Source organism: Danio aesculapii, chromosome 25 (genome assembly GCF_903798145.1).
Source record: "Danio aesculapii chromosome 25, fDanAes4.1, whole genome shotgun sequence".
NCBI classification, from domain to species: domain Eukaryota; kingdom Metazoa; phylum Chordata; class Actinopteri; order Cypriniformes; family Danionidae; genus Danio; species Danio aesculapii.
The window spans coordinates 33,207,424-33,221,479 of NC_079459.1; the positions used below are offsets into that span (position 1 = coordinate 33,207,424).

The following is a 14,056-nucleotide window of genomic DNA, read 5'->3' on the forward strand; positions in this document are numbered from 1 at the left end:
GCAGAGTCAGACCTTACTGTCCTAATTAAATAATTAAAAATCAAGGCCTGATCATATTTTATTGTGGTAAAATAAGTGTAATCTAGAGGCCTTTGCCTTTCATATAAACCATGTCTGATACCAAATGATAACTAGAAGTTATTATTTGTGTTCCTAAAACTTGGATAGGCGACAAGACTTTTGTCAGGTAGTGTGTGTATGTGTGTGTGTGTATATATATATATATATATATATATTTCTCCTCTCCATTTTTATATGACCAAGCACTATATGACCTTGATTCAAATCACTCATAATCATTCCGGCCACAACCCAAACCATTAATTCATTATGCAAATCTGTGATGTTTTATAAGAGCTGCGGTCGCTGAATATGGTGGTGTTTCCCCCAAACTCGTGATCGTGAGTAAGAGCTCTGAATGCTGACTATGTAAACCCAGCTAAACTGTATTTGCATCTTACTTTGTTTTTAAACACACAGTCAGGTCACATGACTCCATCCTGCCGCCGTGTCACATGACTCCATCCTGTTTCGCTCTGCACATCCTGGAGATCAGTGGAAATAAAACATATATACAGTTAAAATCAGAATTATTAGCCGCCCTGTATATATTTTTTTCTCCAATTTCTGATTTTTTTCAACACATTTCTAATCATAATAGTTTTAATAACTCATTTCTAATAACTGATTTCTTTTATCTTTGCCATGATGACAGCATATAATACCTTACTAGATATTTTTCAAGATACTAGTATTCAGCTTAAAGTGACATTTAAAGGCTTAACCAGGCTAATTAGGCATTGTATAACTGTGGTTTGTTCTGTAGACAATCGAAAACAAATATTGCTTAAGGGGGCTAATAATATTGACCTTAAAATGGTTTTATAAGATTAAAAACTGCTTTTATTCTAGCCGAAATAAAACAAATCAGACTTTCTCCAGAAGAAAAAATATTATAGGAAATACTGTGAAAATTTCCTGAATCTGTTAAACATCATCTGGGAAATATTTAAAAAAGAAAAAATTCACAGGAGGACAAATAATTTAGAGTTCAACTGTATATATATATATATATATATATATATATATATAAGGAGACATGATTGTGTGTGTTTAGATAGTTTCGATATGTCTACATACAGTAGGTAAATGTTGACTGTAGTTAGACCACTGAGAGGTCTGATCCTGACTGCCACGTCTGAGTGTGTGTGAAATCCCCATGTTTGCTGTTGCTGCTGTGTTTGCAGATTATATAACACTTCATCGTTGTCACATTGGCTTTTTTGCATTCAGCAAATTGTCAACAATGTGGCTGGGAATCAGTTTTTGTGTATAGCTCAATGGGTTATGTGCACACAGACTTTTAATTTCCAGCCAGGCAAGCCAAGGGCTTCCAGTGAACTGTCTTTCCATTATAAAACTGTCACGTTTAAGATCTGATTTCTTTAAAAATCAGCGATCTTCACTGCCTGTGTGATATACGATATGAAGTGGGTCTCTGATCGGACAAGAAGCACTGTATTAAATTCCATTTGCTCCCGCGATATCGACTCGACTCGAACCAGCGACCTTCTTGCTGTGAAGCGACAGTGCTAACCACTGAGCCACTGTACCGTCCCTTCATTAGAACATTTAAAGATGATTTTGAGCTGAATCTGTGGTCTGTCATTGGTGATTCTTATAATGTCAGTAAATGGTTACAGATTTTTTTAGATTAAAAATAAACGCATACAAACAAGTCCAAATCAACAGTCGTGGCTCCTGATGACACACTGAGATCTTGTGAAGCAAAACGATCGCTCCGTGTAAGAAACTAAACATTATTTACAGTATTATTAGCTTTAATTAATAGTCTGGTCAAACAGATCCCGAAATGTTGTTAGGACAGTTGCTTAAGTGATGTATAGTGGTTGGAATCATGATAAAATTGCAATCTTGGAAGCAAAAATGTGCATGTTTGCATTTTATTTTGCGATTTATTTTATTTTTATGTCGCACCTGTAATCATTAGTCTTTGAAAAATGTTTTATATTTTATATTTCAGCATTTTTAATCAAACATTTGCCCCAAAGTGCTAAATAAAGTAAGAAATACGAATAAGTAAATTGAGTATATACTATAAAATGTAAATTTACATGTGGTTAGTATATATAAACTATTAATTGATTGAATATAACTGTTAATTAATTGAATTGATTGAATATAACCCAGTTACATTCAGAATAGATGTTAAAGTATTATTACTGGTCTATAAATCTCTAAATGGCCCAGGACCTCAATACATTATAGATATGCTCACTGAATTCACTGAGTCATTCAAAGCAGGGTGAATCGGCTTTCAGCTACTAACAGCGCCCCCTGCTGCTGGAATCAGCTTTCAGAAATGATCGGATGTGCTCCAACATTAGGCAGATTCACATCAAGACTGAAAACACATCTGTTTAGCTGTGCCTTTACTGAATGAGCACTGTGCTACATCCAACAGATCGCACTTATATGTTTTTCTCTTCTTTTTTTTATTCTTTTATAACACATTTTATCTGTTTTTGTTTTTTTTTACTATTTTTATTGTTTGTTTTATTTCTCTTATACTTGTTTCTTTTCTTCCTGTTTATGTAAAGCACTTTGAATTGCCACTGTGTATGAAATATGCTATATAAATAAACTTGCCTTGCCTTGAATTGACAGAAATGGTACTATACCATGATATATACCATCATCAAGATATGACATTTCTTATATCCTGATGTGAGATTTTTGTCATATCGCCCTGCCCTAATTGAAGGTGTATTCTAGGTGGGTGTTAAAATGTAGTTGCTAGCATTTTTATGGCAGGGGTGGACTTAACCAATCAGCGAGGTAAGCAGCCGCTTAGAACCCCAGGGAATTAAGGGGCCCTGACAAATGCCAAGAAGCCTTTATTAATCATATAGCTCAGGGGTTCCCAAACTTTTCAGCCTGCGACCCCTAAAATAACAATGCCAGTGATTCGCGACACCCAAATTCCTCTGAGGTGTTTATAAAAATACAAAAATTGCGCACACAACAATAGGCTTAAATAAACATGGGAATATTGACAACACAAAACAGTGCAACCGTCTAACAACCATATCAGTTTTGTAGTAATTCATTAATTTAATTTAATATTAACCTCAACTAAAGAGACTGGCGGGCACGATGCTTTCAGCACAAGTCTATGGAGACCGCCAATCAGAGATCATTCTCAATATTCAGTTGTGGCCTGTATTTATTTTTTTGTGTATTTGATCGCCATAAAGGTGTCAGAAAGTTTAACCTGGTGCTGTAAATTAAATCTGCTGCAGTTGACACTATTGCTGGGTTGTTAATCTAATGTAAACACACCAATTCTATGAAAAAAAAGCTGATGGTTTTTGATATGCATGTTGTTGTTTTTTTTACTATTAAAACTACTACTTTTGGCTTAACATAGAGGCAACAGCCTGTGCTCCGCTCCCAATAAAGTCCCTGCCTTTTATTATAAATGTTAAACTGGAATGTGTTTCAAAAAATGTCATTATTTCAAATTCTCTTCTAACATGGGGAGACATTAAAAAGCATTTTAAAATTCCAGCTAATATCACCTTATTCTCGCCTATTGCTTTTAACCCTGATTTCCCAATATCTTTCCAAAATATTGTTTTTTCAAATTGGTCCAAATCAGGGATTCAAAAACTATCGTGCCTCTTCACAGACCGTACACTTAAATCTTCCCAAGAAATTTCAAATCAATATGATCTACCACAATCCAATTTTTTTTAAATACCTTCAACTGTGTCATTTCATTAAAGGGCACCTATGGTAAAAAATCTACTTTTCAAGCTGTTTGGGCAGACATTTGTGCATGTATGGTGTATAGACCGTCATATTGGGGTGATATAAGCACACCCAGTGCTTTTTTTTCAATTTAACAACATAAAAAACGGTGGACCAATTGGAGTGGTTTTCAAATCGACCACTACCTGACGTAGGAGAGCGGTCCCTCCGCCCACCAATATTGATTGACAGGCGCATCATCATATCCTCAGTTTGTTGATTCACGTCCGCCATTTTCAGCGTGAGTCGAAGCGAGATCACTAAAGGAACACCCTTGCTCTATTTTTAGATGCAAGGCTCATTGGGCTCAACACAAGATCAATATTCTCCACATTATCGCTCTAATCGGAATTATTGGTTGTATCTTTAGGTAGGTTTGCAAACATGTGTACTTCTCATTGAGTCTACCTTATACTTCAGCCGTTTGCATTTCTCGCGATCCCAGAAGCTCCCTGTGATCTTAACTGGCATGCGTTTTAGAATTCTAAACATAGGTATCTATCAGGGTACACTCAAGTCGACGGCTGGGCGCCGCGGACCGCTGCAGAAACCTATGTTTAGAATTTAAAAATGCGTGGCGCGACGATTCGGGACACTTCATGCTTCTGCCGCGTCACAGAGAGTGTCTGGTGTGCCGTGTCGCGGCTTCGAGCGGCGCATCCGGTGCCTCAGTCAAAGTTAATTCAGTGTGCGTGGTTATTAGTTTCTGTGTACAAGCTCGGCACTTAAAACTAGCACACAGTTGGCTGTAAAACTGTACAAAGACACAAATGATTTTGTTCTCTCTGCTTGGTCTGTGTCAGAGTCGTACATGTACGACTGAATGGTGATCCTCTCTCTCCTTCTCCGTCTTCCTGTCTGTTGCAAACGCAGAGCGGGTGAGCTCATGGCCCCGCCCCCTTGTTACGTTGGCGGGAAGCCGAAACTAATCTACATGTGAAGCAACACACCCCTAAATCAGCGAGCTGTGGACACGCCCCCAACATGACACTTTTTAACACATTATAATAAAACAATCTGAATTGTGTTTTAAACTGAACCTAAACTGACACACTCAGAAGAACCATAATATTAATATTAAATCATGAAAAAGAGGTAAACTATGTGCCCTTTAAATCTTTGTCCGATTAGGGTAAACTGAGATTTGAACTTGCAGCCACAGAGCAAATTGTAACAAACAGTTTTTCCAAGGGGCTAATATCTAAAATATAGAAAGCTCTGTCTAACTCGTGTACTTCTTCCTTTGAGAGTTTGAAATGTGTGTGGGAAAAAGATTTAGGTCACGAAATTGAAGATACAGATTGGTCTGAAATATGTAACAATTTGTATTCTAAATGTACTTCATTGGGTGTTCATGAGCTCAATTATAAAGTCATTAACAGAGTTTATCTTACACCCTTGCGTCTGAAAAAGATTTATAGAAACTCCTCCGATCTTTGTTTTAACTGCAAAAAAAGCAAAGGAACATTCCTTCACTGTTTCTGGTATTGTGACAAAATCATCTCTTTTTGGAAGAAAAGACATCATTTCCTACAAGGACTCTTTAAGATAAAATTCAGTTTCTCTCTAGAATTGTATTGGTTGTATGGCGGAGTAGAGAATGTGTTGGACTCCCACACCAAACATTTGTTTTTAATTTGGGTCTATCTGGCAAAGAAATGTATACTTTTACTGTGGTCATCTCCTCAGATACCCTCCTTTAAAATGTGGTTGTCTCAAGTGTGTGCATTATTTCAATTTGAGAAACTCACCTATGATATACATCAAAAGTCAGATGACTTCAGGCAGCTATGGACACCTTTTTGGCATTACATCCATAATTTCTCCTGATTTTCTATTCTATGATATATATTTTTTTGCTCCTAGCTTGACTGTATTACCATGTTAACCTGTTTGTATATTTCCCCCTTTACTATTTTTTACTTCCACTGTATGACCGAGACTGTATTCGTATGTTGTTGTACCAAAATAACTGACGACTAAGGGGGTCCCGACCCTCACTTTGGGAACCACTGATATAGCTCTTTCAATAACTTTTCTGTCATAAGTTGTAATTTCTGTCTATAACCGTTAAGATTTTAACATTATTACTTCTTTTGAAAACCTCCATGAATAGTGGAACGTTCCTCCCATTCTGCACATGCAAATATTAAAATCTAAATCACAAATGAACTGTACATTGTTTGTTTGTGAACTAGTTTTTTATTTGTATATAATATCTATAGAGAAAGAGAATGTTTTGAGTTTCAATGCAAAGGCCCCATATCTGGAGCTGATTGGGGCCTCCAAATCACTAAGTCCACCCCTGTTTGGTGGTTGCAAGAACGTTGCTGCACAGTTGCTTTTAGATTTTGGGTGATTTATTTGTTTGTTTTCTTCTTCTTTTGGCTCATATCTATCGTTTCTCTGTGCTGTTGAATTTGCAGAGCAGGTCGTTCAAACCGGCTGGACGTTTACTGAGGGTGGAGATCTGTTTTCTTTAGTTCCCAAATCACATGTTCAAAACGGCTACATACTAACGCAAACACGGATAACATTTACATTTACGGTCAAATTGTATTAAGCGTCTCGGGTCAGAAAACATGTTTAACTTCTTGGTTAATGTTTATTTATAGATGTATTAAGAAGCAGGATATTTCAGATGCCCTCAGCATATTCCACTAGTAAAGATTTCTAAGTAAAGTCACTGTTTAACCAACCACAGTTTGAAGTGCAATAATAATAATGCAATATTATCTGAATACATGGTTAATAATCTAACTGGCATTTCGAACATATTTAATATTTAATACGCAGGTATTCGAAACGAGATTTTGGACCAATGATGGGATTCTTACACCATTTCCAAAGTCAAATTTAAGCACTTTTCATGCACTTTCAATGTGCGTTTTCAAACTTGTGTGGCAAATTACATATTTACATTCATATACATCCTTCATCACATTATATCAGATGCTATTTGTTAAAATATTCTATAATATAGTATTCTAGGGAAAATTTTTGGTGGCAAATAGCAAGTTTTGCCATTTTAAACAGGTTTTGACTATTTGGTAGCACGTTTTGCCATTCTCAACATTGAATTATTCATTCACACAGCTTAGTCTCATTTATCAGGGGTCGCCACAGCTGAATAAACCACTAACTATTCCAGCATATGCTTTACACAGCGGATGCCCCTCCAGCTGCGACCCAGTACTGGGAAACACCCATACACACTCATTCACACACATACTGTACACTATGGCCAATTTAGATCATCCAATTCTCCTACTCATCTTTATCATTCCCAGCAGGCACAGGATGTCAACATGATGTCAGATTGCACCCCAACGTCGCAGCATTTTGTTTAGTAATGAAAATCGGGTTGATGTTAGAACCAACGTCAGGCCGATGTCAATGTCCAACATCACACACAGACGTTGAATTTTGGTTACTTTCCAACGCAACCTAAAAACAACAAAATATCAACGTCTAATAATGTTACAGCTGGATGTTGTGTGGACGTTACCAATATGTTGGGTTTTGGTTGCCATACCTAACAAATAAATGTCAGTATTTGACGTCAATGTGACGTTGGTTTAAGATGTTAGCTAGACATTGGATTTTGGTCACTTTCCAACACAACCTAAAATAAACTAAATATCAACGCTGTTTCACGTCGTTATTGGATGTCTAAACACAGTCCTTAGATGCTGGCGACTTAAATCTAATCTAATATTAACGTCTTATGATGTTGTGTGTCTGCTGGGTTGTTACTATCTATCGCTTTTCTTTCCCTACCAACGTGTATTCTATTATCCACATTTCCTAACAAAATCAGTTCCAAGCTATCCGTGTTTACTAAAAAAAAAAAATAAAAGTAGCGACATTATTCCAAGTATTTTTTTCGCTGACATTGCGATCAGTTTGTAATGATTGCCAATTCTGGTAATCGTTTCAAAATAAACTGCATCTCTGTTTAATGTTTATCGTCTTTTTTTATTTATTTTTTGTTCATATTTATCTATTTTGTGTTGGTCACTTGTAACTTTCGGGTTGATGTTAGAACCAACGTCAGGCCGATGTCAATGTTACTATCTATCGCTCTTCTTTCCCTACCAACGTGTATTCTATTATCCACATTTCTTAACAAAATCAGTTTCAAGCTATCCTTGTTTACTAAAAAATAATAAAAGTAGCGACATTTTTCCAAGTATTTTTTTCGGCTGAAATTGCGAACAGTTTAGAATGATTGCCAATTCTGGTAATCGTTTCAAAATAAACTACATCTCTGTTTAATGTTTATCGTCTTTTTTATTTATTTTTTGTTCATATTTATCAATTTTGTGTTGGTCACTTATCACTTTATGTACTCTGGAAGCTTCTGTAGCCAAAACAAATTCCTTGTGTGTGTGTGTGTGAAGCACATTTGGCTATAAAACTGATTCTGATCTGATAAATATGGCACAAAATGCATGAAGTCTGATTTGAAACTTAATAAATAAATAAAAAAAGTGCTGAAAATGTATAGTTTTTTGCCACTTGTAGAGTATGAATGACAAAAGTGTTCAGGGAATTTTAAAAAATGTGTCTATTGCATGCATTCTGTGTAAAAGCGATGGAAAATGATACACTGTTTGCTGCGCATAGACTTCTGTTTGGCTGACTGTGTGAACAGTATTGCACAATGCTTACTAGCTGTTTAAAAACTGTAAATGTTTCATCCTTCATAAATGTATTTAGATTTTATTTCCATGCATGCTGCTTCACCTGTGAAGTGGTAATCTCCACGCATTTTGTCACCTGCCACTGCTTAAAGGGTGCAGATTTAAAACAAAATTAATAAACTAGACAATAAATACCTTATGCGTGCTCTCATGGCTGCCAGCAAAAAAGCAATCACATGCAAATGGCTACAGCAAGAGCGACCAACCCTTAGTAATTGGATAGACGCAACTATTGAGATCTACACAATGGGAAAAAATCACTTTTGTCGTCAAATTAAAGAAGGATATATTCTTGAGAAAATGGAGGAAATGGCTTGAATATATTTTAGTTAGAAAACCCGACTTTGTTGCTATAAATGAATAGAAGATGATGTTCTGATAGATAAATATATGCTAACGTATGTACATGCATACGGTTATACTTATTCATATTATAATGTGTGACATTCCCACGTGTATAATGAAGATGGTCAGTTGAGATTATTCTGGAAGGAATTATATTATGACGTGTGTTCTTACCCTGGATGTAAATAGTGCTTTAATTTCTATTTATTTTTGATTACTATATTTATTTGATCTTTTTCTTATAACTTTTATTTTTCTTCTTTCTTTATGCTGTTTTTCGTTTTATAATCTACAAAATTTGAGTACTACTGTGTAGTAAATTCACCTGACAATAATGTACGTAATGTTTTACACCACTTAAGTTCAAATACTGTGATACCAATGTACCCTGAAATGCTGTATGATTGTATTCAATTAAAAGTTCACAATAAACATAAAAATTATTTTAAAAAAAATTAATAAACTACTTTAAAATGAACTTAAACAACCCAATACTTTATTCTTTTTTGGGGGGGCAACTTAATTGTTTCATGTACAATCCGCTTATATTAAAATTTAAAGTAACTTAATTTGTGTTGGGACAACCTGAATGAATTGTGCCGAACCCTGCTTTTTTGTACGGTGTATTATTAGCTAATCAGCGCTATAAATTCTTATCAAAGCAACACAATTACATATATTTGAGCAGTTTCAAGCTCTTAATCTAAAATCTATGCACGTTTAAGATGGTAGATTAAAATTTAAGGATGTCAAGCCCGTACAAACCCTGAGCTGTGATGGAAAGAAAACAGAAATCCAGACTAACGTAATGTTTTGCTATGTATCACTTGTCAGACTCAAGGCTGATTGGGGCAAGAACTACCAGATAAGACTGTTTTCTTATGCTTTGACCTGGTTTGACCATCTCTTATCTGGATTTGGCTGTGTTGTGTGTCTTTCTGCAGTTATGTCGGGCTGGCTGAAGGACGGGGTGGTGCTGGAGGGGACGGGCAGCGGTCAGATGTCCCCCAGATCCCCGCTGCGGAGCCCATTGCCCAGCCGGACAGCGAGGTCATCAGCGTCCAGCGATACTCCGTCTCCTGGAGCAGACAGACAGGACAGAATGAGTAAAGCTAAAGAGCTCTTTGTGCTCTGTGATAAAGAGGGGAAAGGATTCATCACAAAGAGAGACATGCAGGTAAGAAGACCTTATATGATGATGATGATGATGATGATGATGGTTTCAAAGCAATGACAAGTTCTACTAGGAATGCACAATAAACAAAGCGCAACCATGATTTTCAAGGCCTGGAAAGCACTTCAAAACAAACAGGTCCTTGAAAGTGCTTGAATTAAATTTGTTTATGATTTTATTTCAACAATATTGTCAAAAACAGAAATGAAAAATCTGACATTTATCATATATACTGACATTTTTATATATATATATATATATATATATATATATATATATATATATATATATATATATATATATATATATTTTTTTTTTTTTATATATAATTTTTGGGTAGGATAGTGGAGGTTACAGACAGGAAAGCATTAGGAGCGGAGAGAGGGGAAGGGTTGGCAAAGGACCATTAGCCGGGAATCGAACTCAGGTCGCCGTGAGCACCAAGGTGCTATATGTCTGCGCACTTAACCACTAGGCTATTGGCACCGACATTTTGTATATTTTAGTTTGGCTGTATAAGGGGCCGATCACACGATCATGCGAAGGGTTTACTAACGGCTGCGAGTGTTTTGCGCGCTGCTTTTGCGCTCTGTGCACCTTGCGTTTTGCCATTGCGGGCACTTTGAGCGGAAAAGCGCATTACGTCAACTGAAAGCAGAGGCGGGGTTTCTGTTAAGGTGACTGCAGTGTTTGTGTTGTTAAGACGACGGAGAACTTTTATTGATGGAGGGGAGACTTGTGGTCTCTGTTTCAAGTTTTTCAGGGCTGTATGACTTTACAAATCTTGAATATCACGATGTTATTAAATATTACAATTAGAAAAACATGGACAGCAACACTCGCGCACAATAGACCAGCTGATTCAGTCATTTCCTAGCGACATAAAAGGCGCACTGCACTTTTTTTTACTTGTCAACATAAAAGGCAGAAGTGGATCTTGCATTTTTGGAACGGAAACGCGCGATCGGTGTGATCAGCCCCTAAATGAGCAACACATATTTTTTAACTCGCGGGACGGTAACACGTGCAACCACACATGCCTACAGACGTATTTTGTCAAAGAAGCAGACTGACAGAAGAATATTTATGGTGATAGTTTGACACAGACGAGTTGACACAATCCAGCGCTGAGGCTGATGGCCTCTGTGCTGCCAAGAGCTGCATCATAAACTCAACAAACAGGCTATTGATAATTTAGTGCACAACCAACAAACTAACCTTTTTTTCCATTTGGAAAATTACAGTTATTATTAATATCAACCTTATATAATATCAATTCTTAAAATAGCCTACATAATCTACGAATCAAACAAATCCAAAAATGTTCTTGATTTTTGCATAATGAATAACTCTGCACCAAACTGAGGCTTTCACTTGATAGCTTATAAAACATGTATGCAAATTAATGCAATATCAAATCTAAACAACAAAATTGTTATAGTAGCCTTTACTAAAAGTCAACATATGAGCCTTATTCAGTCAGTGTTATCGTTTTGTAATCTAAATTTGTCATTTAGGCGACTTGGTAGCGCAGTAGGTAATGCTGTCGCCTCACAGCAAGAAGGTTGCTGGTTCGAGCCTCGGCTGGGTCAGTTGGCATTTCTGTGTGGAGTTTGCATGTTCTTCCCGCATTCGCGTGGGTTTCCTCCGGGTGCTCCGGTTTCCCCGACACTCCAAAGAATGCGGTACGGGTGAATTGGGTAGGCTAAATTGTCCGTAGTGTTTGAGTGTTAATGAATGTGTATGGATGTTTCCCAGAGATGGGTTGCAGCTGGAAGGGCATCCGCTGTGCAAAACATGTGCTGGATAAGTTGGCGGTTCATTCCGCTGTGGCAACCCCTGATTAATAAAGGGACTAAGCTGAAAAGAAAATGAATGAATGAATTGTCATTGAAATGAAAAATATCTATGGCTGGTCTATTTATTTTATTCTTTTTATTTAGTTTATTCTTTATTTCTGTGCTGTTGGAAACACAGTAAGAGCGTGAAGATGCTCTGTTATGCTGCTGTTCGAATGTTAAAATAAATCAGTATTTAAAAATGCAATATTTAATGTGTCACACAAAATAGACACATCAATTTTTTTTAATTAAATAATATTTGAATATTAATCTGTTTACGGTTATTATTCGGTTAATGAGCGGCGGTTTTCGGTTGGTAAAATTAACCGAAATGAGCATCACTAATATATGCAGAAGGTTAGAGCGCTTCCGGTGAACTGTCAAGACATTACACGCCATCACGATGTTTAAGGTCTGTTTTCTTTTAAAATCAGTGATCTTCACTGCCTGATTGATATACAATATAAAGTGGGTCTCAGAATGTACAAGCAGCACTGCATTAAATCAATTTTTCCCACGCCATGTCTTTAAAATATCATTTTTATTTTTACTCCAGTATTTTCAATGGAGTTTCTGCGCTGGCCTGCTGATCCTGATGGCATGTGCATGTAAACGGCTTTTTTTCTGATTTTCAGTGGTGTAAAGTTACAAATTATCAATACTCAAACTACTGTAATTGAGTAGTTTTTCTCAGGAATTGTAATTTACTAAGTAGTTTTAAAAATGTGTGCTTTTACTTTCCCTTGAGTACATTTTTAGTAACTCCACTACTTTCCCTTTAACCTGCAGTCACTACTTTTTTATCTTGTCTCTGGGGATTGGCTAAAGTAGATTAATCAGTCCTGTGATTCTTGTCCAATCAAATCGCACATAGAGAGTATATTGCATCATACTGAACAACTGCAAGACATTGGAGCTTCATAATGCAACAAACCGTCTGTGCAAGATGTCTAAAATATTTACACGCATTAATCGAGAGACTTTATAGTCTGCATGTCACTGGTGAGATGATGGATGTTTACTGCATGAGGACTGAAACCACCAAATGCCTTTAAACAATAACTAATGCACTACAGAATGTTGTTTACACATCCGTGCACAAATTGCATGTAAACACATGAGCCGTTCACACCGTAATACTCACTACTCTTGAGTACTTTTAAGGGCTATTTTTTACTCATACTTTGAGTAATATTTACAACAGATACTTTTACTTTACTTGCACTTCATTTTGATCAAGTAATGGTACTTTTACTTGAGTATGATTTTTCAGTACTCTTTCCACCACTGTTCATTTTACACTTAAACAACTGAAGGAATACTTAAGTCTATTTAACTGATTGTATTTTAATTACATTACAATATCAATGCTGTAAAAGGAACCTTATAAAATTAAAAACAGCCACATTAACCATTCACCGGAAGCTTATCAGTAGGGGAAAAAACGCTAGCTGTGCAAATACCCCATTGAATTCAACTAATTTTATTTAAGTTCTTTTAAACACGACTTTTTAAAATTGTCAAACCTTTTAAAAATTATTTAGATTTTTTTATGTATATATTAAGTGTAAGTGAAATGTTAAGTATAGTAAGGACTTTCATGGCACTACATATGCTGGGTATAAATTACTAAAGTGTTGGATTAAGAATTAATGGTGCTTTAAAAAGACTTTGAAAGTTCCTGAATCTGCTGTTCATGAAAGCTTGGGAACTCTGTATATACAGTTTAAGACTAAATTTAATTTTCAAATATTTCCCAAGTGATGTTTAATGAGGAAGGGACATTTTAACAGTATTTCTCACTTTATATTTCTTCTGGAGAAAAAGTCTTATTTATTTAGTGTAAAAACTGCTATTCTAGCAAATCTTTAAAAGAAAACTGAATAAAAAGTGAATATTATCAGGGTTCTTGCACCATTTTAAAAGTAAAATGTAATGCTTTTTAAGACCTCAACAAATACAATTTAAGACACAAAATGTCATAATTTCTTTGGAATAGGCTACTCAATTTATGGCCTCCTACAATGGAAATCAAAACCTGAAAGTTTTCCATTTGGGATCAATTATGTGCAATGTGTAAACTCGTTCAGTAAAAAAAAAGTAAAAGTACTTTTCTTTGAGACCTTTTTTTCTTGTTTTGTTCCTTTGTGATGTAG

General features: G+C 35.9%; 1 protein-coding gene across 1 annotated transcript in view; it reads left to right on the top strand.

Annotated features, from left to right (window-relative positions):
• Positions 1-14,056, top strand: part of cracr2b (calcium release activated channel regulator 2B) — a 48,966-nt gene that overhangs the window by 2,520 nt on the left and 32,390 nt on the right. The window contains exon 2 of the mRNA XM_056451993.1: positions 9,830-10,062. Coding sequence (XP_056307968.1) covers positions 9,832-10,062 — 231 coding nt within the window. The 5' untranslated portion in view covers positions 9,830-9,831. The remainder of the gene's footprint in view (positions 1-9,829; positions 10,063-14,056) is intronic.